The following is a 24,586-nucleotide window of genomic DNA, read 5'->3' as shown; positions in this document are numbered from 1 at the left end:
AGCGCCACACAGTTGGTGGCCCATTCTGTTGTTTTCCTAGTAGAACATTACCATCACTTTTTGTTCTTGATCATTATATCAGCCTAAGTATCCTCTCCCTATAAGTCATCCTTCGAGGTCATATTGGTGTGACAGATGAAGTGCATGAGGTAGAGTTTAAGGGTATGTCTCCACTACGAAATTAGGTCGAATTTATAGAATTCAATTTTTAGGAAGCGATTTTATACAGTCAATTGTGTGTGTCCCCACTAAGCACATGAAGTCAGCAGAGTGCGTCCACAGTATCGTGGCTAGCATTGACTTTCGGAGCGCTGCACTGTAGGTAGTTATCCCACAGTTCCCGCAGTCTCCGCTGCCCATTGGAATTCTGGGTTGAGCTCCCAATGCCTGATGGGGTAAAAACATTGTCGCGGGTGGTTTTGGGTACATGTCGTCAATCGCCCCTCCCTCCGTGAAAGCAACGGCAGACAATCGTTTTGCGCCTTTTTTCCGTGCAGACACCACACTGCTGTCAGCAGACGGTGCAGTAGGTCTGCTAACCGTCGTCAGCCACCACTTCTGCTGCAACTCTGCTCTCCTGGCGCCATGAATCCACATCGCAGTTTCTCTCGTCGTTCTGTATAAATATCTATTCTCATGGCATCTGTAGCCATATACCGCTTCCGATGCAACTCTGCTTTCCTGCAGACGCCATACCACGGCAAGCATGGAGCCCATTCAGCTCACCACTGCTGTTGTGAGCATTGTGTGCATTATCCGCAGTATGTGCAGAACCTGCAAAAGCAGGCGAGGAGGCGACAACAGCGCAATCACGATAGTGAGGAGGACATGGACACAGACTTCTCTCAAAGCATGGGCCCTGGCAATTTGGTGGTAATGGGGCAGATTCATGCCATGGAACGCCAATTCTGGGCCCGGGAAACAAGCACAGACTGGTGGGACCGCATAGTGTTGCAGGTCTGGGATGATTCCCAGTGGCTGCGAAACTTTTGCATGTGTAACGGCACTTTCATGGAACTTTGTGACTTGCTTTCCCCTGCCCTGAAGCATAAGAATACCAAGATAAGAGCAGCCCTCACAGTTGAGAAGCGAGTGGCGATAGCCCTCTGGAAGCTTGCAACGCCAGACAGCTACCAGTCAGTCGGTAATCAATTTGGAATGGGTAAATCTACTGTGGGGGCTGCTGTGATCCAAGCAGCCAACACAATCACTGAGCTGCTGCTATCAAGGGTAGTGACCCTGGAAAATGTGCAAGTCATAGTGACTGGCTTTGCTGCAATGGGGTTCCCTAACTGTGGTGGGGCGATAGACAGAATGCACATCCCTATCTTGGGACCGGACCACCTTGACAGCCAGTAGATAAACTGCAAGGGGTACTTTTCAATGGTGCTGCAACCACTGGTGGATCACAATGGATGTTTCACCGACATCAGCGTGCGATGGCTGAGAAAGGTGCATGACGCTTGCATCTTCAGGAACTCTGGTCTGTTTGAACAGCTGCAGGAAGGAACTTACTTCCCAGATGAGAAAATTACCATTGGGGATGTTGAAATGCCTATAGTTATCCTTGGGAACCCAGCCTACCCCTTAATGCCATGGCTTATGAAGCCATACACAGGCACCCTGGAGCAGCTCAACTATAGGCTGAGCAAGTGCGGAATGGTGGTAGAATGTGCATTTGGACATTTAAAAGCTCGCTGGTACAGTTTACTGACTAGGTTAGACCTCAGCGAAACCAATATTCCCATTGTTATTGCTGCTTGCTCTGTGCTCCACAATATCTGTGAGAGTAAGGGGGAGATGTTTATGGCGGGGTGGAATGTTGAGGCAAATCATCTGGAGGCCGATTATACACAGCCAGACACCAGGGGGATTAGAAGAGCACAGCTGGGCGCCCTGCGCATCAGAGAAGCTTAAAAACCAGTTTCATGACTGGCCAGGCTACGGTGTGACAGTTCTGTTTGTTTCTCCTTGATGAAAACCTGCCCCCTTGGTTGACTCTACTTCCCGGTAAGCCAACCTCCCCCCTTCGATCACCGCTTTCAGAGGCAATAAATTCATTGTTTCAAAATTATGCATTCTTTATTAATTCATCCCACAAATAGGAGGAAAACTTGCAAGGTAGCCCAGGTGGGATGGGTGAGGAGGGAAGCACTGGGTGGAGTGGTGGAGGAGGGAAGGACAAGGCCACACTACAGTTCAAAACTTATTGAATGCCAGCCTTTTGTTACTAGGGCAATCCATTGGGGTGGAGTGGCTGGGTGCCCGTAGCCTCCCCCCCCCTCGCATTCTTGGGCATCTGGGTGAGGAGGATATGGAACTTGGGGAGGAGGGCAGGCGGTTATAGGGGGCTGCAGTGGCGGTCTGTGCTCCTGCTGCCTTTCCTGCAGCTCCACCAGACACCTGAGCATGTCAGTTTGCTCCCCCATTAGGCTCAGCATTGCATCCTCTCAGCATGCTCCTCCCTCTTCTCATCGCATTCATTTAACGCTTTCCTGGACTCTGCCATTGTTTGCTTCCACGCATTCTGCTGAGCTCTTTCAGTGCAGGAGGACTGCATGAGCTCTGAGAACATGTCATCGTGAATGTGGTTTTTTTTTTTTTTTGCCTTCTAATCTGCGCTAGCCTCTGGCACAGAGATGATATGGGGAGCGTAGAAACATTTGCAGCTGCGGGAGAAAAAAAGGGAGAGTAGTGTTTAAAAAGTTACATTTTAGAGAACAAAGGGAAGACTATTTCACACTGAATCAAGCGATTCACATTTTAATAGCACATGTGCTTCACGCCCCCCCCCCCAACCACCGCGTGGCTAGTATCAGGGAAGATCCCTCTCAGCCAAACGCGAACAGCTCAGCATGAACGAGCCTCCCCCCACCGCGTGGCAAAGGCTTTTAGAGTACCTCAGGAGACCATCATGGACATGTCCCTGGAGGATTTCCGCTCCATCCCCAGACACATTAAGAGACTTTTCCAGTAGCTATACTGGCCGCAAATGCATCCTAAGTCTTCAGGGCAAATTAATCATTAAACACACTTGCTTTTAACCCTGTATTATATTTACAAAGGTACATTCACCAGAGGTGCCTTCTCCGGCTTCATGGTCCAGGAGCCCACCTTGGGAGGGTATTGGCTCCAGGGTGATGAATGTTCCTGGCTGCTAGGGAGAAGGGATTTCCGCTTGCCTGCTGTGCGCTATCCTCAACCTCCTCCTCCTCCTCTTCCTCATCCCTGTTTCATGAGACTCTCCCATTGCAGGTGTCCACAGACAGTGGTGGGGTAGTGGTAGGGGCCCTCCCTAGAATTGCATGCAGCTCATCATAGAAGCGGCAGGTCTGGGGCTCTGACCCGGAGCAACCATTTGCATCCTTTGTTTTTTGGTAGGCTTGCCTCAGCTCCTTAACTTTCACTCGGCACTGCTGTGTGTCCCTGTTGTAGCCTCTGTCCATCATGCCCTTGGAGATTTTGGCAAATATATTGGCATTTCGTCTTTTGGAACGGCGTTCTGCCTGCATGGATTCTTCTCCCGATACAGCGATCAGATCCAGTACCTCCTGTTCGGTCCATGCTGAAGCTCTTTTGCGATTCTGGGACTCCATGGTCACCTGTGCTGATCAGCTCGCCACACTGGCCAAACAGGAAATGAAATTCAAACGTTCCCGGGGCTTTTCATGTCTACCTTGCCAGTGCATCTGAATTGAAAGTGCTGTCCAGAGCGGTCACAATGGAGCACTCTGGGGTAGCTCCCAGAGGCCAATACCGTCAAATTGCATCCACACTACCCCAAATTCGATCCAGTGAGGTTGATTTTAGCACTAAACCCCTCGCCGGGGTGGAGTACAGAAATCAATTTTAAGAGCCCTTTAAGTCGACAAAACCGGCTTGGTCGTGTGGATGGGTTCAGGGTTAAATTGACCTAACGCTGCTAAATTTGACCTAAACTCGTAGTGTAGACCAGAGCTAAGAGTGATGATGGTGGAACTCGTGCTGTGAGTTAGCTCAGTTGCAGCACAGAGAATTTTCAAAGCTTTAGCAATGGCACAGACAATTGTAGCTCTTCCACTGTAGCATCTTCAGAGCTCCAAACATGACAAGCGCACTGTGAATCATGGCTTTGTTTGCTCAGAAATGTTGTGAAAAAATTTCTGTCTAACTTAATCCAATAGATTTTGTTTGTGAATTCCAGTCTGGCTGCCTTCATACTTGCAGATACGTGTTTGGAGGGGACAAAAGCTACATCTATATGATATGAATGAATTTACAAAAAACAACAAGACTGACAGATTTATTTCGCCATAAGCTTTCGTGGGTAAAAAACCCACTTCTTTTTTCACTTCTGTTTTTCACTTCTGTTTTCACTCCATGCATCTGAAGAAGTGGGTGTGACGGGTTGGATCACAGAAAACCCCTTGGGAACTGTCAGCTGATGTGCTGAGACTACCCCTGAGCCTGTTTCCCCTGGTAGCTTGGGACTTCAGTGCCCTGCCTGGTTTGAGCCAAACCCACTAGTCTGCTGCAAACCCAGACCCAGGTCTGAATTACATCCCCCAACAACTGCAGGCTTAACTGAAAACAGCTTAAGAAGTGTTCCTGTCTCCAACACTCAGATGCCCAGCTCCCAATGGGGTCCAAACCCCAAATAAATCCGTTTTACCCTGTATAAAGCTTATACAGGATAAACTCATAAATTGTTCGCCCTCTATAACACTGTTAGAGAGATATGCACAGCTGTTTGCTTCCCCCCCCCAGGTATTAGTACATACTCTGGGTTAATTAATAAGTAAAAAATGATTTTATTAAATACAAGAAGTAGGATTTAAGTGGTTCCAAGTAATAACAGACAGAACAAAGTGAATTACCAAGTAAAATAAAATAAAACACCCAAGCCTATGCCTAATGCAGTAAGAAGCTGAATACAGATAAAATCTCACCCTCAGAGATGTTCCAATAAGCCTCTTTTACAGACTAGCCTCCTTCTAGTCTGGGTCCAGCAATCACTCACACCCCCGTGGTTACTGTTCTCTGTTCCAGTGTCTTTCAGATATCCTTTGGGGGTGGAGAGGCTATCTCTTGAGCCAGCTGAAGACAAAATGGAGGGGTTTCCAGGGGTTTAAATAGACTTCCTCTTGTGGGTGGACACCCCCCCCCCCCCGTGTAGAATCCCAGCTACAAGGTGGAGTTTTGGAGTCACATGGGCAAGTCACATGTCCATGCATGACTCAGTTCCTTACAAGTGGAAGCTATTGTTTACATGCTACCTTGAACATCCTCAGGTAGACTTCTCATGTGGATTGGAGTCTTCCAAGATCCATTGTCAGTTAAGTCTTTCTTGACTGGGCACTTAATTTGCACATTCCTTTCTCAAGAAGCTGACCAAATGCTTTATGAAGGCTACTTAAACTCAAACAAGTACACAGCCAATATTCATAACTTTGAATACAAAAATGACACATGCATACAAATAGGATGAATATATTCAATAGATCATAATCTTTGCAGAGATATGTTACACGGCATATGTAGCATAAAACATATTCTAGTTACATCATTATACATTCATAAGCATATTTCCATAAAGCATTATGGGGTGCAATATCGCAGTGGGTCTTTTACCCACGAAAGTTTATGCCCAAATAAATCTGTTAGTCTTTAAGGTGCCACTGGACTCCTCATTGTTTTTGTGGATACAGACTAACACAGCTACCCCTCTGATACATGAATGAATTTGACTTTGTCTCGCTGAAATTCCAGATGTGCTGTGGAACCCAATAGCTCTCATCGTGCCTGATCCAAAGCCCACAGAAGTCTATGGGAGCCTTTCAATTTACTTCAGTGGACTTTGTGTCGGTCCCCTGGGTGTTAAAATCAAGCGGAGTATTGATTTTGTATTCGGTGTATGTTTAGCAGAGAACATTAGTGCTTCCTCATTGGAAAACAAGGTGCCAGCTTCCCTCACACGAGTAGTTGTTAAGCCTTTTCTCAAAAGAGATCCGGAGAGGTACTTTTACTGCGTTTTTGAAGTGCGGTATATTTTAATGTATGAATGAATAACTAGATGGTGCCATATTTTCCATTAGGATTTGATTGAATACACTTCCCTGCAATTTGTTTGAATTCAATTAATCTTCTAAACTGTTAGCCCTAATTTAAACTGATTACAATACATCAGGGAATTCTAAGTATCTCTTTGAGACAAGTCCATCATGTTGCTATTGAGCACTGTAAAAAAAAAAGTTATTTCTCAAACCTACACAAAAACAGCAGAGCGAGAGCATGAAAAACAAAATACTGACTCTGTAGCCTCAGGTTATCTAACCATCACCAGAGCATAAACACAATCCCACTGACACCAGCCCATCAAAGATGCTGGCATACAGACCATATGTTGGCTTTTGCTACAGTAAAACAGAGAGGAAACAAATGTTTGCCGCATTAAAAAGGTCAAGATGATTATGTAGAAGAGTTATATTTTAAACTTCTAGAATAATACAGATAATGGCCTTCTAAAATGGAAATTATGGATAATTTAGCCCATCTAAATGGAAAGTACAGATGATTTTTGCACTAAAATAATGTATTTGATTTTTCAGGTCCTCCTCTGCCTTCACCATATTTCAACCACTTTGTTAATAGCATGAAGGTAATTACTTCCCATTTGTATCTTAAGGCTGAATGGAACTTTTAACCCTATATTTTAACATGCATTAAATATAAGACAAATATTAACATATAAGGTGGAATACACACAATAATTGATTTATACCAGAAATTACAAATTGATGTATTATGCAATTATTCAAATTAATAGGTGAATAAACAAGTTATCATATACTATATAATATACTAAATGTAAACAAAGGACGTTACTAACATACAAAATATTATCTAGGTTTTACTACTAAGTATTTTCTTTTCACAAATTGTATTAAAATGAATCATACTTTGTCATTATCTACTTTAAATCTCCTCTATATTTCTCAAACTCTTTCATACCAACAATGGAGTGAGAGAACTTTTGCTTTCAAAAAGACTGTCGGAGCAAATTTAGCTATATTTAATACATGAACAATCAGTTTTTGTACAGACTTCCCGTTATTCCTTCTCCCAGACTAGCTGATGGTTTTCTCTGTGGGATAGGAGAAGTACTAGGAAAAGTCAGTGCTGATAATTCTGTGTTGTCTCTTCTTCCATCCTACCTCCTTCCCTTTCTCTCCCCCCATAGGCAGTAACCCTTGCTCTTCTACACTCCTTCAAATATCTGCTCTACTTTTGTGAAATTTGAAGTCTTCTTTTTCAGTGACTGCAGGAAAGGGGATGGAGCCAGTACAAATCATTTTACAGACTTAATAAAATAAAGGATCTGTTGGGAGCCAATAGTTCTGCCTCCCTTTATTTGTTCTCCAAAATGGCTAATTAAGAAAACCATCTGACCCACACAGCCCTGTTTCAGAAGTCATCTGTCCTCCCACTATGGATTACTTTAAGTGTTGGAATTGAATATGAATGGAATATTAATTTTAAATGCTTTTATTTTGCTCTAACTGAATTAGAGCTATTATATCCTGTCTTGTATCAAAATAAGATTTCTAGTGTAATGTAAACAGAATATTGCATAGTGATATCTCCAGAAGACATTAAATCAAAATGTTATGTAATGGTATAACCAAACCCCTTGAAAGATTGTTCATCAGATTTTCTTCCTGCTCAACCATTTATATTTTCTTTGGTGTAATGTGTAGCCTGCATCAACTCAAAGAGAGAAATTTCCCCCTTGGATAGGATGTGGTTTATTTGATTTAACAGAATAATATCTCCACCTTAAACAGATGCTTTCATCTATAAAGTGCTGTTTTGGCATTTGTCCCCCCATCTACAGAATGAGATGCCATACAGCAAGCTTTACAACTCCATTTACCAGGAAGCAAGAGGGAAAATCTGTCAATCACAAAAGCTATACAGAACCAGGCTCCTCACCCCTCTTCTTGAGTCTGTTTTGCCACCTGTCCTGGGATTGAATAATTCTTGCTCAGTCTTCTGCTGCTTCTATTTACAATCTTGTTTCTCAGAAGGAAGAAATAAGGAAGACAAAGAGGAGGGTAGAGAGAAAACAAGCATCTTACAGAACTACAGAAAGAAAATAATGAGAGACTGGAACTTCTGTTGATGTGGTTCTTATGCAGCAGGCCAGGGAGAACAACAACTCTGTATTTCAAGGCTCCTCTTCTCATTCCTTCTCTCGGACTCACTGATGATCTTCTCTGTAGGATGGGAGAAGAGAAGTACAAGAGAAAATCACGTGCCAATATTTTGTGTGTCATCTCTTCTCCCATCCTACCTCCTTCACTTTCTCTCTACCCGTCTACAGTAATCCTTGCTTTCCTACACATCTTTAAATATCAGCTCTGTTTGTGTGACATCTGTAGTCTGCTTTTTCAGGGACCGAAGGAAAGGGGGTGGAGCCCGGCTCTTTGCCCTCCTGTGACTTTTGCCTCCAGCTTTCTGGTGGATGAAGGTATAATTGCAGTATGGAATCTTGTTTTGGAGGGTAGGAGAAGGAGAACTACAATAAACACAATTTTCCCTACCTAATTTTCTCCTCTCTCTGTGAGAGAAGTCCTGCCCTTGCAGGCAGCATAGGGAAATAAATTATTTCTTTCTTTTATATGTCATTGGGGAAGGGAGTGATATCAAAAAGCAGATTTTAAGATCACTGTATCCTGTATTGAGATTTTTAGTGTAAATTTACGGGATCAATGTCCGGTTCCAATCCTGTTTCAACTTAATTTTTTTAAATGCTTTCTCTTCTAAGGGTGAGAAAGGCGACAATGGAGAAACTGGCTTCAAAGGGGAAAAAGGTGAACCAAGTGGAGGATTTTTTATGTCAGGGCCTCCTGGACCCGCTGGACCTCCTGGAAGACCAGGACTAGTTGTAAGTGGTGTGGTCTCTCTTGCAATAGAAATGTACTTGGGCATTTTCTCATTCCAGTAAGAACTAAATAAACACAAAAAACAAACGAGGGAAATGTGGTCTACATGAAATTACTATAAGATGGGTGCATGACTAGTTGAAAGAATGTACTCAGAGTAATTATCAATGGTCCACTGTCAACCTGGGAGGGCCTATCTCATGGGATCCCACAGGAGTCCGTCCTGAGTCCAGTACTATTCAATATTTTCATTAATAACTTGGATAATGGAGTGGAGAGTATGTTTATAAAATTTGTGGATAACACCAAGCTGGAAGGGGTTGCAAGCACTTTGATGGAAAGGATTAGAATTCAAAATGACCCTGATAAATTGGAGAATTGATCTGACTTCAACAAGATGACATTTTAAAAAAAGACAGTGCAAAGTACTTCACTTAGGAAGGAAACATCCAGTGCACAACTACAGAATGAGGAATAATTGGCTCGGTGGTAGTACTGCTGAAAAGGGTCTTAGGGTTATAGTGGATCACAGGCTGAATATGAGTCAACAATATGATGCAGTTACAGAAAAGGTTAATATTCTGGGTGTATTAAGAGGAGCACTATATGTAAGACATACTCTCCCCCCAAACCCCCAAACCCACTCTCCTGTTGGTAATAGCTTATCTAAAGTGATCACTCTCCTTACAATGTGTATGATAATCAAGGTGGGCCATTTCCAGCACAAATCCAGGGTTTAATAAGAACGTCTGAGGAACGGGGGGGGGGGGGGGGGGGAATAAACAAGGGGAAATAGGTTACTTTTTATAATGAATCAACCATTCCCAGTCTCTATTCAAGCCTAAGTTAATTGTATCCAATTTACAAATTAATTCCAATTCAGCAGTCTCTCGTTGGAGTCTGTTTTCAAAGTTTTTTTGTTGAAGGATAGTCACTTTGAGATCAGAAATTGAGTGACCAGAGAGGTTGGGGGGGAGGGAGGGGAGAAAACCTGAATTTGTGCTGGAAATGGCCCACCTTGTTTATCATACACATTGTAAGGAGAGTGATCACTTTACATAAGCTATTACCAGCAGGAGAGTGGGGTGGGGGGAGAGAAAACATTTTGTAGTGATAAACACCCATTTTTTCATGGTCTGTGTGTATAAAAACATCTTCTGTGTTTTCCACAGTATGCATCCGATGAAGTGAGCTGTAGCTCACGAAAGCTTATGCTCAAATAAATTGGTTAGTCTCTAAGGTGCCACAAGTACTCCTTTTCTTTTTGCAAATACAGATTAACACGGCTGTTACTCTAAAACCTTTCAGTACACTGTATGAATTTACAATGACTCTTTTGGGCACAGTGACCAATAAAGGGTAAGAAAATAAAAATATATAGTAATCTGCCAGTGGCAGCATTCCCAGCAGAAGTCCTTCAGCTTTGGAGCTGGTCAGAGAGAGCCTTCGTTACACACTGCAAGAGCTACTTGTTTGTTTAGGTTTTTCGTTGAAAGATGGCTGGGGGAGTGTTTTGTTTGGAAGCTGTCGTTCTAGGTTGTAAAATCACACTATACCATGTGTGATTTTATATTTCTGTACATATGCCTAAATGTGTATAGCTATGTGTATTTTAGAAGTTTAAAAATAAAGACAAATGAAATTAGTATGACTTGCACATAGGATTAATTCACAATGTTAAATATACACATTTTAATATCATGTGTGGTAATTAAGTTGCCAAGAAAAACAGATTTAACATTTTGCTCTGTTGCCTGAATTAGCTACATCAATAAGTAGATTCATAATACCAATAACACAAATTAAGATACCTATGATGTTACTGGCTATATCCTCATAAAGGTCAAAATAATCAGTACAGAAATTATATAGTGTCCATATTGAAAAATGTTGACCATCTAGTTAACTAACATTTGCTAACATAACTAACATCCAGTGCTCCAAAAACATTAATGAAAAATCCCATGTGTATCAGTCTGAACAGTTCCTATAAAATTCAGCTGCTTTGTAATCTGTCTAGTTTTTTATCCTGTGTTAATCACCATAAAAATCAGCTTTAGAAGCAGTTTTGCTAATCCCTGGGAAATCAGCTAATCCCCAGGTGGATGGCACCTGTTAATTGGCTAATGTATGGAGTTTGCTAGGTTCCATTTGTGATGACTGTGCCAGAAAAGAAGGAAGGTCTGTGGCAACTGGGAAGTAGTGCAAGGATAGGACCCTTGCCTGCAGTGAGTCCTGAATTATCCCACTTGACTCTACTGGGAACTGCCCCCTCTGCACCAGTCTGTTGTCTGGCAGAGAAATGCTTTGCCTGAAGAACAGCAGAGACTGGGTGACACATCAGCTGCAGCAGACAATGACCAGGCATTTTAGACAAATGGCCCCGACCTGTTCCATATATGCAGGCTGGCCTGAAGGGTGTGATCGGAGGGGCTGAAGATACATGGGGATCATGAAGCTCCCTGCCAAATTGCAGGGTTCCCTATTCTGGCACTCATAAATTGGGAGGCTAGGTAGATAGGGTCTGTTTTTTTTAAAAGAAGGGAGAGGGCAAGGTGAGGAATGGGGTAGAAGGCTGGGATATTGTTGCAATGCGGGAGGCACTCAGGATGAGTCATGTATCCTTGGGGCTAAAACCTTCTCACAGGCATCATGAGACAATCTTGACACCATTTTAAGTATATCAAACATGGAGTGACCTTAGTTGTGCAGTGGAGGTTCAGCTGCATGGTGAATAGTGTACAGCATTAGGGGGGAAATCAGACACTCGGAGCAGATCCAAACACCTGGGTCAAGATTTTCAGAAAGCGTTGCAAAAAATTAGGCTCTAAATCCATAGTTTAGGCACCTAAATAGTAAGATTTTCATTTTCTGTTGTCTTCAGTGAGAACTTCTGAGTGCTCGGCATTTCTGAAAATCAGAACTACCATCTAAATTACGCCCAAATATGAGTTTGGGAAGCTAACTTCAGGATCTCGCTATTGAGATCAGGGTTCTTAAGTCATTGCTCACTCAGGCTGCTGCATGTGTATCATTTTTGTGTTTAAACAATAGTCTCCTGCCTTGACAGGGGCCAAAGGGGGATTCGATTGTTGGGCCAAGAGGGCCCCCTGGGTTACCTGGCCTACCTGGATCTCCAGGGTATGGAATAGTTGGACCTCCCGGCCCACCAGGCCCTCCTGGACCCCCAGGACCCCCAGCGATATATGGCTCAGGTGAGGGAGCTCTGAACCTGCTTTTTCCTCTGAGTGTGTGTGTGTGTGTGTGTGTGCGCGCGCATGCTGTGAATGCCTGCATCCCATCTTAGCCAGCCATAGTCTCCCACAACCTACCCTGTCCCCATCCCACCCATCTGCCTACCCTGTCCCTGTAACCCCATCTGCTGTTCAACAGAATTATCAGACACAGATAAACACAACTTGTTGGGAAAGAGTCAACACAGTTTTTGTAAAGAAAAGCCCTGCCTCCCTAATCTGTTAAAATTATCTGCAGGGGTCAACAAGCATGTAGATAAGGATGATCCCCTTGGTATTATGTACTTGGATTTTCAGAAAGCCTTTGACAAGGTCCTGTACCACAGGCTCTTAAGAAAATTAAGTAGCCATGAGATAAGAGAGAAGGTCCTCTCATGGATCATTAACTGGTTGAGAGATAAGAGACAAAGGGTGGAAATAAATGGTCAGTTTTCACAATGGAGAGAAATGAATGGTGGGGTCACTAAGGAGCTGTACTGGGCAGTACAGAGGGATCTCTCAAACCTGGGTGACTGGGCAGCAAAATGGCAGAGGAATGTCAACATTTAAAGTGCAAAGTAATGCGCACTGGGAAAAAATAATCCCAACTGTACCTATACAATGATGGGTTCTAAAGCAGCTGTTACCACCCAAGAAAGAGATCTTGGAGTCACCCTGGATCGTTCTCTGTGCATAGGAGTGGTCAAAAAGACTATCTGCATTTTAGGAACTATAAGGAAAGGGATAAAAAATAAGACAGAAAAAATCATAATGCCACTATATAAATCCATGGTATGCCCATACCTTGAATATTGTGTACAGTTCTGGTCACCGCATCTCAAAAAGGATATGCTGGAACTGGAAAAGGTTCAGAGAAAGGCAAAGGGTAATCATGGGGATGGAACAACTTCAGTCTGAGGAGGGACTAAAAAATGAGGGCTGTTCAGTTTAGGAAAGAGACAACGAAAGGGCGGTATGATGGAAGTCTATAAAATCATGCATGGTATGGAAACGTCAATAGCAAAGTGTTATTTACCTTTTCACATGTACAAAAACTAGGGGTCACCAACTGAAATACACAGCCAGCAGATTTAATACAAACAAGGGGAAGTACTTTTTCACGCAATGCACAACTAATGTGGAACTCCTTGCCATGGGATGTTGTGATGGCCAAGGTATAACTGGGTTAAAAAAAGAACTGGTTAGGTTCATGCAAGGTAGGTCCATCAATGGCTATTATCCAAGATGGTCAGGGATACAGCCCCATGCTCAGGGCCACCCTAAACCTCTGGTTACCAAAAAATGGGAGTGGAAGACATGAGTGGATTACTCCACAATTGCTCCGTTCTGTGCACTCCCCCTGAAGCTCTGGTACAGGCCACTGTCAGAGACAGGATGTTGGGTCATGGTCTGACCCAGCATGGAAGCTCTTACATTCTTCTGCATTTGAGACAGGCTGCTTCCTTCTCCTCCACTCTGCCTGAGCTCCAGCAGGGGGAGGGTGACATGGAGAGCACAGCAGAGAGGGTCACTCTGCTCTCCATTCCACTGCCTGGTTCCATAGCAGCTCCATACGTTTTCCGGGGGAACTTCAGGGAAATTCTGCTCAGTCCAGGGCTGGAGCATAGTCAGCTAGTTCGGTACTGGCAGGGCATGCTCAGTGGAAATGGAATATTTGGAGAATTTTTTGTCAAACATCTACTGGAAACTTTCATAGGCTTTGTAATATGGCAGATTTTCACAGAGCCAGAAAAGGTACATCTCTGATACCAGGATGATGCCTTCTGCCAAATTTAAAGTTCCAGCTCATAAGCATGGAGGCACTACAGCTTCTGAGCAAATCAGTTGTAAGAATTTTTTAACATAGGCAAAACCCAAACATTTTCAGTTTTCACATCTTTTTTGAGTTTGAGTGTACTAGATTAGCACAGGGACAAAATGTGGCCCATATATTCACACATGAGGGAGGAGTTTTGTAAACCACTTAAGACTGCAGCTCTGTAACTCCAAACTTGCGGAAGTACTTCCTTAGGGGTTTTATTGCCTGAATGTTGAGAATGCATTGCTGTAACCAAGTGTGATGGTTCGGGGCTGGTTGAACTTTTGACCCCTCTAAAGTGTCTTTGAACGTACAGTCTGCTCGCTTATATCTATTCTGAGGTGGTATCCTGCCAGACTGGGTCCTGTACCGTGTTCACTGACTATGACTCCTCAGCAGGCCTGACTGGGCTTGAGTCATGCCATTCTTCTCTTTCAGAGCTGTAACTAGTGTGTGAATATGAGCCAAACCAGCCTTTTAAACCACCAGGCATTGTTTAGTCTCAACAGATGGAACACAGCATAACAAGAGCAAAGGGTTAGTAACACAACAACCAGCCTCCACACATATCTTTCTTACCCAAAGCTTATGTAGGCCTAATTTATCCAGACAACCCAGCATCTGGGGGCTGGGATTCACCCCTTTTCCTCTCGTCTCTCACCCCTTCTTCAGAGGCAGACCTTTTACTGAACCTGGTCACGCCAATTTATGCAGCCCAGCAGGGAATCAGGGATAGACTTCCAAGCAGTTGGCTCTCTGAATTGCAATATAGCTGTCTGTAGATGGGTGGCTATCAGAAGTGTTTGTCTGCTTTCCTGTCTGAATTAACCCTTAGTAAGATAGCAAATACTATATCAAACACCCCGAGATAAACAATATTCATAAAATATTACAGGCAGCTACCATGTCCTCCACATCACGCACTTCTCAAAATTGCTTAAGACCCAGTCAAACTAAACAAAACGTTCCAGACGATTGTTCGGTGTGTTCCGTCCCTAGACTGTCCTGCCACTGACCTCAGTCTCCCTCCTACGCATCCTCTTCTTTGCTTTATTAAGCAAACTGATGTATGTCCATTTAGTAAATCTGAATGGAGCCCAGCCATGAGTTTGTCTCCTTTCAGTTAGGCTCCTGGTTAGCTGTGTCAAAATCCCCACATTCTGTAGTGTGGGAGACAGAAAAGTCTGAACTACTGAATGCTGGCTTTGAATCAAGCCTCCGTCCCCTGCCACAGGCACATAACAGCTGGTCTAAAAAGATACCCACAAGTGCACCAGAATGATGACTCTGTAGTTTGGAAAGATGGTTCCAAGGTTACATGAGATTTAATGAAAAACATATTTTGGAAATGTTAATGGCACTAAACTGCAACAGGGGATGCTTTGTTCTTCCATTAACACGCCATCATCACATGCCACCATACACTAATACAACAAGCCCTGGAGCATGTTAATGCGCTGGTGATATGGCTTTCTGAATCTTAGGGGTTTTTTTTAAACTACCTTTTAAAAATGTTTTTATGATGTTACATTTAGCACAAACTAGTTCAGACTGGATGGATACAAGAATATAGTAGAAACAAGACATTAATGACTTTAATACATATTTGTAATTTTTAACTTTTTTTTCTTGATTAACTTATACCCCTCTTCCTTCACTGTGGGCCTGATCCCTGTCCCACTGAAGTCAGCAGAAGCAGGATTGGGCCCTTTCCTCTGTGCCTTTTCTTTTGTTCTTCCTCCAATGTAATAGCAGAGACACTCCGTAAACCTTCCGGGGGGCTGTGGATGAACAAACAGGAGTGGGACATTGTATTAAGTGCAGCCACCTACCCTCACCAGATCTTCTCAAAGAGACAATCGTCAGAAAAAATTATTGCATAATGTTTCTCCTTCAGCTTGTAAACACCATGTGCCGACATTGTGCACGTTGCATACGTTTGCAGAGTTGCCAGCATTTGGAAAAAAAATGCAAGCTACAGATTTCCAAATAAGCTGGGGCAGGGTATCTGGGAGCTGCTGCTGGTCTTTGTATGCATTCTGAGAAGTGCTGAGAACATAAGTGAAATTGTCACCAGAGTGCCTGGGAGTGCCAGGCTTCCAGACACTCAGATTAATCTGGAAAACTGTCCCTTGACTATAAAAGTTACTCCTTCCCACCTCATTCCATCCCTCCGCATAATTGTGCTCCCCACTACACCACTTATCCTCCCCACTTTTCCCTCCCCACATCACCCCTATCATGCTCTCCCTTGGTCCCCCTCAACCTTTCTTTGTCCTTCCTCTCTCACTTGTTTTATCCTTTCCAAGGAGGCTCCTACCTCTGATTATAGGATCTTTTTAATACTGTGGTTTGTGACCATCCTAGATCATGGATTCTCCAGTTCAGACACCTTCATCTCAGCTTCAGTGGATGGAGCTGCCTTGAGCTCCCACTGGGAACCACTGACACACAGCCCGCAGGGATTATTTTGTAGCCTTCCAAACCTCTGGGCAACTTCAAACAACCACTAATATATGATTAACCTGCCAGAGAAATATTTCCTCCTTTCTCTCCTACATGTGGAATTGTCACTCCAAAATACACTGGCCCAAGGCTCAGGGTAAACAAACCTCAGTTCTGGAGTAGTGACAAGTTTAAGACTTCTCACAACCCAACAATATTAGAAATGAAGGTTCATATCATTGTAAAAGAGATTCCCAGCTCTCCCATAGGTGGTACCAGTTTCTTCTAAACATTAAAAGTAATGAGATAGGTGACCTTGAAGTTGTGAACCTTTTTTGTAAAGAAAAGTTATTTTAGGTTATTTTTAGGGGATTTTATGATCCCTTGCAGATTGTACAGAGGATAACTGAGTCCTTGAGTCTGCAAACACAAACCTGCTTAGCTTCAAGCATGGAAGTAGTCTCACTGATTTAAATATTAGTCGCATGCTTAAAGTTAAACATGTGCAGAAGAGCTTGCAGGAACACACAATCAGAGAAAGGATGACTTAGATGACTATCCACCCAGATGAAAGGATACAAGAAAAATAGTCCCCAAATCATTGCAAATAGATTTTCTGTAGCTTGTGAGAACACACTCACTCAGGACATCGGTGCATGTGAGTACTGTAGTTGTCACAAACTCATGCCAATAAAACCTTTATCCTACACAACATTATCAAGTATTTCCTCTCACCTTCTCAAGCTCTTTCTCTCAAAAAAGAGACATGAAGTATATTTTTGTTTTATTTTAGCAGCTGCAGTTCCAGGGCCACCAGGTCCTCCCGGGGAGCCAGGGTTACCAGGAACCAGGAACCTGGTAAGAGAAGAAAACTTAAGTTTGCCATTTTCAGAGCATGAGTCAATTCCCATGAATGTCAATGGAAACACTCCATTAAAAGGCCACTACTGCATCACTTCCCTTCTCTATATAATAAGTTTTCAGAAAAAGCTCAGTTTGGTGGCTTATTAGTAGCATCTTATGCAAATAATTCAAAAGGATGGATAGGATTCTAAATAAGTGGAGGTGCTGCATGTTGCAGATACAGATCTGTACCTCTGAAGGAGTATGCAAAATGACAACATGTTATGTGATTAGAATAAATAATACTGAGTCCAGTCTTTCTTCCAAGGAAACTAGGTACCCAAGTAGAATAAAACCCAGTAATTCCGGTCAATATTTTCAACAGACTTTGCTCCTAAGACAAAAGCTTCAACTATTGTCCCTGTAGGTGCTCCACTTTAGGTGTGCATGTGTCCCCTGTGCCTTTGATCAGAGACTTCTGATAACAATGCTCAGTCACGTCCCAGCTGTCCTCATGCCCTGAACCGAGGGTATATAGGACAGCAATAGACAAACCACCCACCGTTCCTTCTCAATGGCCTCAGCCTGAGATGGAGCATCTTGCGGTGCTTAATTCTTTGCTAGTCTGCCTTGAGAGCAAGATTTTCCTCTAGTTTAGTAATTAGTTAGGTATCTAGCATCCTTTGTTTTATTTTGGTTAGTTTTGTGGGGATTTCTTTTGGAGAGACCTTTCATCTTTCCCACCTCACCTCCCTGAGACATTACTCCTTTCTTCAAAAGAAGTTATTTTTCATCCTTGGGTTATGTGCGGATCTCCAAGTTTTAAGCACTGCCTAACTTGCCAGAAGTCTATCCCAGTTAGTGACAGCCACTCTAGCTACCTCCACTGTTTAAAGGACATTCCTAGGATTTGCTCAGGTTCAACACCAGATCTACAAGAAGTGTCCCATCAATCTCTGCAGCCCACTCAGGAGAAGTCTGTGGGGGACACCTGTAAGACTTCTCAAAAGAGCAGCTCTGGATCCCTCAGAGAAGTCAGTGCTAGGAAGCCCACCTCCGAGACCTGCCACTTTGGAGACCTCGCATCCTAAAAAGTGTAATGCTGAGGCACCTCGATCTCCCAGTACCATAGGTTCTATGAAAGTAGCAGGTATCTACTCACAGTACCCCTCAGTGTTCAGTATCTAAGCCAGACTCATACCATCCAAGCAGGATTGCACCTCTGGAGACTCTAAGCATTCTGCATCAACTAGACCAGTACCAACTTCAGTGTTGATAACTCCTGCAGTGCCAGTAGTTCCCCAAACTGCACAGCACCAGACAGTACCCTTGAAATTGAGGTCATTCTTAGTGCCACCTGCCTCCAGCTTTGAAGCCCATTCGGTAACTGCACAGCTTCCTCTGGTACTGCAGAAGTTCAGATTCTCTAAGGACTTGGTCATTTCAGACACACCAGAGACACCTCTACTGATGGGTGCTGAAAGACGCTTGGTACCTTGCTGGTTACCACACCATTCCCTGGCACAGACACACGCTCCGGTACCCTCTTGAATGGACAGACTCCCAGTCTCAATTTCACCAGCTTCCCCCATCTGGACGACAATGAGGGCAGCTCCTCTGACTCCCAGATTTCGGTTCAAGGTTCACTCAATTACCAGCCCAAAGCTGCCTCTCTCAACACCCTCTATAATGGAATCCTCAAGGCACAGATGTACACGGGATGCCCCAGGCTCCCCCTGGTATGAGTATTCACGGGTGCCCCATCCCCCCCCATATGGACCTCCCCACTGGTCATTCTGGGTTGTATGGGCTGCATATAGGGAACAATTCTCCAGAGCTTCTAGCTAAACTCACAGGAAGTGTCAGGGGCAACACCCTCCTACTCATTCAGCTTTTCCATGTCAGTCGCCTCCCCAGGAGGAATCTTTTGAGTATCCGGAGAGAAGGGCTGTTGAGGAAGCTTTGCTTTAGACTAATAGCTCTTCTCCTCACCTGATGAGGCAGTGATGCCTCCTGTCCCTCCTCCTCCATACACAGATGATTTAAAACAATTTCTGGATCTCATGAGAAGAATTGCAGGTTCTCCCCAGATCCCACTGGAGGAGGTTCAGGAGACTCAACACAGATTGATTGATATTCTTCATACTGCCGCCTCTGGTAGTATAGCTCTGCCTATAAACAAGGCTCTGTTTGAACTGCAAATTTGGCAGACTCCTGCTACCATAATCCCCTCCCTGCAAGAGAGCAGATAAGAAGTACTATGTTCCTGCTAAGGGGTCAGAGTTCCTATTTTCACACCCAACCCCAAACTCCTTCATCGTTGATGCAGTCAATGAATGTAACAGGCAACTACCAGTCCAGATCCACCTTTCATGTTAAGGGCCAAAAGAAGTGGATGCCACATAAACAAAATTGGGTGAAATGAGCTAATACAGGCTTTATAAATATTTACTGTACAGAAAGTCTATTTTCATTTCTATGACTACTTCTGCTAATTTCCAGTTCAAAGAAAGACTTAATTTTATCTGCAATTTCTGATTCTGTTTCCTTGTTATTTGACAGGTTACAACATTCAGAAATATTGACAGCATGTTGCAAAAGGTTCATTTAGTGGCAGAAGGTACATTAATCTACCTGAGTGAAAGTAGCGAGGTGTTTATCCGTGTTCGAGGAGGATGGAGAAGATTGCAGGTATTGCTGCATCATGTAGCCTGCTTTTCAGCTCTTCTCCTTCAATTGTTTTGTTGTAAATATTCTTTAAGGGGAGAGTGTGGGTACTAAGATTATCCTTTGGCACAGTTTAAAAAAATATAATTCATTCATGTATATGTTTTTGTTTGTCTCTTCATTTTGTGTTCTTCCAGCTTGGGGAATTAATTCCCATCCCAGCTGACAGCCCTCCACCTCCGGCAATTTCAGGCTATGTAAGTGCAAAACTGTTCGTGGCTTGTGAAAAATTGCATCGAAATATTATAAATGGGGAAAATGTTTTGCAGATAGGCTCCCTCTCAACAGGATTTTTCTCTACTGTGGGTGGCCTGTCAGCTCTGTGCATTTGTCACATCACTACGTTCAGCTCCCTAATTTGTTCTTACTAGCCATTGGCCAGCATATTTCTGTTATTTCATGAGGCTCTCCACACTGCAGAGATAAAACAGCCTCTCCAAAGCAGTGTACAAAAAGTCAGTGCTCTGTTTTATAATACTGAAATAAGTCCTATTGAGTCCAGGGTTTCTTCCAAAGAAACAGAGTACATAAGTAGACTAAGGTCCTGAACCTTCGGACCATATCATCATCAGTGGCTTGGCTACTGAGAGTAAGGGTATGGAAATGTTGTATTTACACCCCACCTGTAACTTATACCACCAGTTACATCGTCACTGGTGAATGTGGGCCAAGGTATTTGCCTAGGCCTATTCTAAAACCTGCCTTATTTATTTATACAGCACTCCATTGTGCTGGGCATCTTACAAACATTCAGGAAGATGTGATCCTTGGCCCAAAGAATCCACAATGTAAAATAGACAAAAATAAAGGGGAGGAGGAGGGAGATACAATGTGCAAGGAGAGTGATTAGGCTGGTGATAGACTCACCTCTTATCTTTCATGTTAGCTGATTGTGTAATTATAAGGTAAGCATGGAATGAGAGAGCATGCCAGGAGAGGAAGGAAAGGAGAATGGAGAAGAACTGTGAGGAAGAGGGGTGGGAGGAAGTTGAAGCCAATAGCCAATCAGCAAATGGGGAAAAATGTCCCGAGCTCAGATTGTAAAAGACAGTCTGCAGACTTTCCAGGTCATGTTAAATTTTTCGGTAAAAGTGGTCCTCAGCTGGAGCTCTCTCTGCCCCACCACTGCTACTCCCACGGCTCCTGGGGAAGATCTGCTGTTCCTGGGGCTGGCTAGACCTACCTCTCTGCTTCCCACAACCATGTGTTTGGGGAATGGGAGGGCTGCTGAGGCCTAGTGAGGTCTACCTCCTCTAGTGTACTGGATTTTCTGTCTTGTCTCACTCTGTTTTTCATTTTTAATCCATCCCAACCATGTTATCTTCATACTCAGCACTGTCTGTTGCTGTGCGTACATTCAAGTGCCTTCTGGAATTGATGCAGTCTTAGGCAGATTAGTGTTAGTATTGTAGACCCACATTCAGGAAAGCATCCCTATTCAAGACAGCATGTAAGTACATGCTTGAGTGACTTTCTAAATCAGGACCTTAGCGTGTCTGGATTTAAAGTTTGGGGATGTTATACTCAGAGTTATATAACTTCATATTCTATGTGGGTTAATTCTTATTTCACTACAAAAGAATTCTGCAGTATTCCCAACAAGAAGCTGGAGTAAGAAAGTTGTTTTTTTTCCCATGATTTGAGCATTGTATTTTAACTCTGATTTATTTCTGTATGTTGAACTACTAGGGATTTCAGTCTCTTCCAGCACTAAGACCAGTTTCAACTATTAATCATGGAAAACCAACAGTAAGTAGAAGAATTACATTAGAGGCACTATTACAGCTGCATACCTGAGATTTGGGCTTAAAGCCGGGATTAAACCTTTGTTTGAATTTTTAAATGTACCCCCTCTGAATTTATAGCAATTACTCTGAGAATTTTCAGTTACGTCTTTTAGTTAGTTTAGAAGCTATGAAAAATTTTAAATATCTTCTTTAAGAATTGTTTTTGTTATTCTAACCTTTCTTCGTGTCCTCTAGCAAATACATTCCTGATTTCTGAGCTATGAATATGGACTCACTTCTATACTGTAACAAAATCTAGGGCACAGGCTATGTTTAAAGTTCATTAATGTTGATTTTTATTAACATTAATATGTTTAACATATTTTAGTCATAGCTGTTCCTATTTTTGCCATGAGGACTATTGGTGGATGTTAGTTGTTAAATGGGTGTTTCAGAATCTAAACTTTCCTCTATAAAAATTGTTTAAATATTTAGATAAAGTCAAGATAACAGAATTACTGCATCTGAAAGAATAACATATGATCAGAGTTCAGGTTCTTATACTGTGATTAAAAAATGCTTTTCTTTGTGGTTGATTACAATGAATTTTTGTGTCCATTGCTTGGCTTTGTCCTTAACTGTATTTATTTCCTTGTAAATGTTTGGGTTTTATAAACAATGTGACAGTAACTGTGTTTAGCAAATCTTAACTGTTGTTTAAAAATGAAGTTTTTAGGTTTTGAAATGATTTTATGGTTGTCCAAGTATTTGAAGATCACATATTGCTAGTGTGGGCTGGCCTGTGGCTCATCAAGCTGAACATGACTTCTTTAAGAAGTGTGATGTAATGGTGGCAAATATATCTTCATCGCAAAAGGTTAATCTAAATAGTCTTCTTTGTAATGTATTAACTATTATGCTCAGCTATTTGTCTTTCTGCTTTTCTCAAGGGCACATTTTCCTTATCAGGGAGGAGGCGGATTAATTACTTAATAGATGTTATAACTTAAACCTGAAATCAGTGTGGGTTTTTCCTTATTTTCCAGCTGCATTTGGTGGCTTTGAACTTGCCATTTTCTGGTGCCATGCGAGCTGATTATCAATGCTTTCAACAAGCCCGAGCAGCTGGTTTAATGTCAACATACAGAGCTTTCCTGTCATCCCATTTGCAAGATCTGTCTACAGTTGTGAGAAAATCAGACAGATACAATCTACCAATAGTTAATCTTAAGGTAAAAATAAATGCTTTATTTGCTGTATAAAGGTGGTCTCCAGCAATCCAAAAATCTTGGAAGCCAACTGAGGTAACAGACTTTTTCTTGCTTGCTTCTTGGCTCTGAGCTGTTTGGTCAAAGTGTCTTATAAAGAAAAAGCCTCGTTTTTCCCATCTGTATCCTTATGATAAGCGTAGCTATGCAATGTCTCACACTTAGGCTATAAGCAGCTGCATCTTCAGAGTTTCTTTTTCAACACTATAAGGCTAATGGTAGAAACAAAGCAATGAGAATGTTTGGCTTACAGTGAACTGATACGAAGGCAATGGTATAGTATGTAACTTGTTAGATGTTTCTCTTTCAATAATCCTGTTTTGGAAACAACCTTAGAATTCTTACCCCCAAGGCGAGTCTGTTTCTCAAGGCCATATGCTAGCCTATGCTTTCTAGTCTGCCTGAAGAGCTTAATAGACTAAGGTGACCACATGTCCCATCTTTAATGATAGTGGGCCATATTCACCTCTTTAGCAATAGTTAAACTGGATTTATACCACGGTAACTGAGCAGAATCTCCCTTTTTCTAGAATCTGAGTCATCTTGTGGCATCTTACACATACACACGCACACCAAAGCACAGCTCTGAAATACTGTCTGGCTCCCAGCACTAGCTAACAGCCCAATTGACTTGCAAGAGTGATACCTGACCTCCCAGCTCTCAGAAGGTTGGAGGGTCCCATTCCGAAACCCCATGCGATTCAGAACTCTGGGAGGAGACGTCTCCAAAATACAAATGGATCCTGTTGTGATTGGGATGAGAAATGAATACTCAAACGCAGTTCAAAAATACCATCAGCTTGTATTACAATTAACCAGTTGTAATGGCCCTAGCACAATTTTGGTTTTACCAGAATCTGCATTAACCATTAAAAATTGTTTTCAGCTTTCTCTTCAGGAAGAAGTCAGATTTTATTAGGAATGTGAGAATTTTCAAATAACCTTTTGGACCATCACAGGGATGAGGGAAATTGATCCCCCCCTCTGACTTTGCCTACTACAGTTGCAGCTCTTTAACTCCACTTGTCTAGTTTAGTCATTCCAGCTATAAGAAAAATGATTGTCCTGCAGACACAGACACAGGTGCACTCAGCATGAGATCAGGGCAGGAGGGTAGCAAAAAGAGTAGAGCAGAGAGGGGAGGTATGCAGGAACTAACGTGTACAAGGCCTTTCAAACAAGAAGCTTTACATTTGGTGAAGGAGAGAGAAGAGTCGAAAGTTACTCTGAGATCGTGAGCTAAGGAGGACGGGAGAGGTGTCGATGATAAAGGAAAAGTGTTGGAATGTGAGTCAGGCAGAGACAATTGTGAAAGGAAAGAGAGCGGCCTGGGACAGAGAGGTAGAGCTGAGAGCTAGCAGTATAAGGGTGGTAGTTTGAAATGAGGTCTCCTAGAAATAAAGTGTAGAGATTGGCATGAAGGATCATGCTGATGGAATCGTGAGTAAGGCTAAGATTTAGTCATGGCAGTCACGGATTCCGTGACTTTACCAGACCTCCATGACATCTAGGGCTTCAGGACGAGGAGGAGGGACACTGTGCCAAAGCCCTGCAACTGGTGCTGGCTGGAACCAGGACCATGCAGCCCCAGCCCCCTGCT

General features: G+C 42.9%; 1 protein-coding gene across 5 annotated transcripts in view; it reads left to right on the top strand.

Moving 5' to 3' along the window:
• COL15A1 (collagen type XV alpha 1 chain) overlaps nucleotides 1-24,586 on the top strand; it is a 270,398-nt gene that overhangs the window by 244,550 nt on the left and 1,262 nt on the right. For 4 of the 5 annotated variants that reach the window (XM_074945147.1, XM_074945146.1, XM_074945145.1 and 1 more), the window contains 8 exons: nucleotides 6,588-6,637; nucleotides 8,807-8,926; nucleotides 11,995-12,139; nucleotides 17,215-17,279; nucleotides 19,827-19,955; nucleotides 20,129-20,188; nucleotides 21,681-21,740; nucleotides 22,765-22,950. In XM_074945147.1, the coding sequence (XP_074801248.1) occupies nucleotides 6,588-6,637; nucleotides 8,807-8,926; nucleotides 11,995-12,139; nucleotides 17,215-17,279; nucleotides 19,827-19,955; nucleotides 20,129-20,188; nucleotides 21,681-21,740; nucleotides 22,765-22,950 (815 nt within the window). The remainder of the gene's footprint in view (nucleotides 1-6,587; nucleotides 6,638-8,806; nucleotides 8,927-11,994; nucleotides 12,140-17,214; nucleotides 17,280-19,826; nucleotides 19,956-20,128; nucleotides 20,189-21,680; nucleotides 21,741-22,764; nucleotides 22,951-24,586) is intronic. The other variant, XM_074945144.1, reaches the window with a different exon arrangement.

Source organism: Natator depressus, chromosome 2, assembly GCF_965152275.1.
Source record: "Natator depressus isolate rNatDep1 chromosome 2, rNatDep2.hap1, whole genome shotgun sequence".
Classification (NCBI taxonomy): Eukaryota; Metazoa; Chordata; order Testudines; family Cheloniidae; genus Natator; species Natator depressus.
This window is presented reverse-complemented; position numbering and strand designations above follow the sequence as displayed.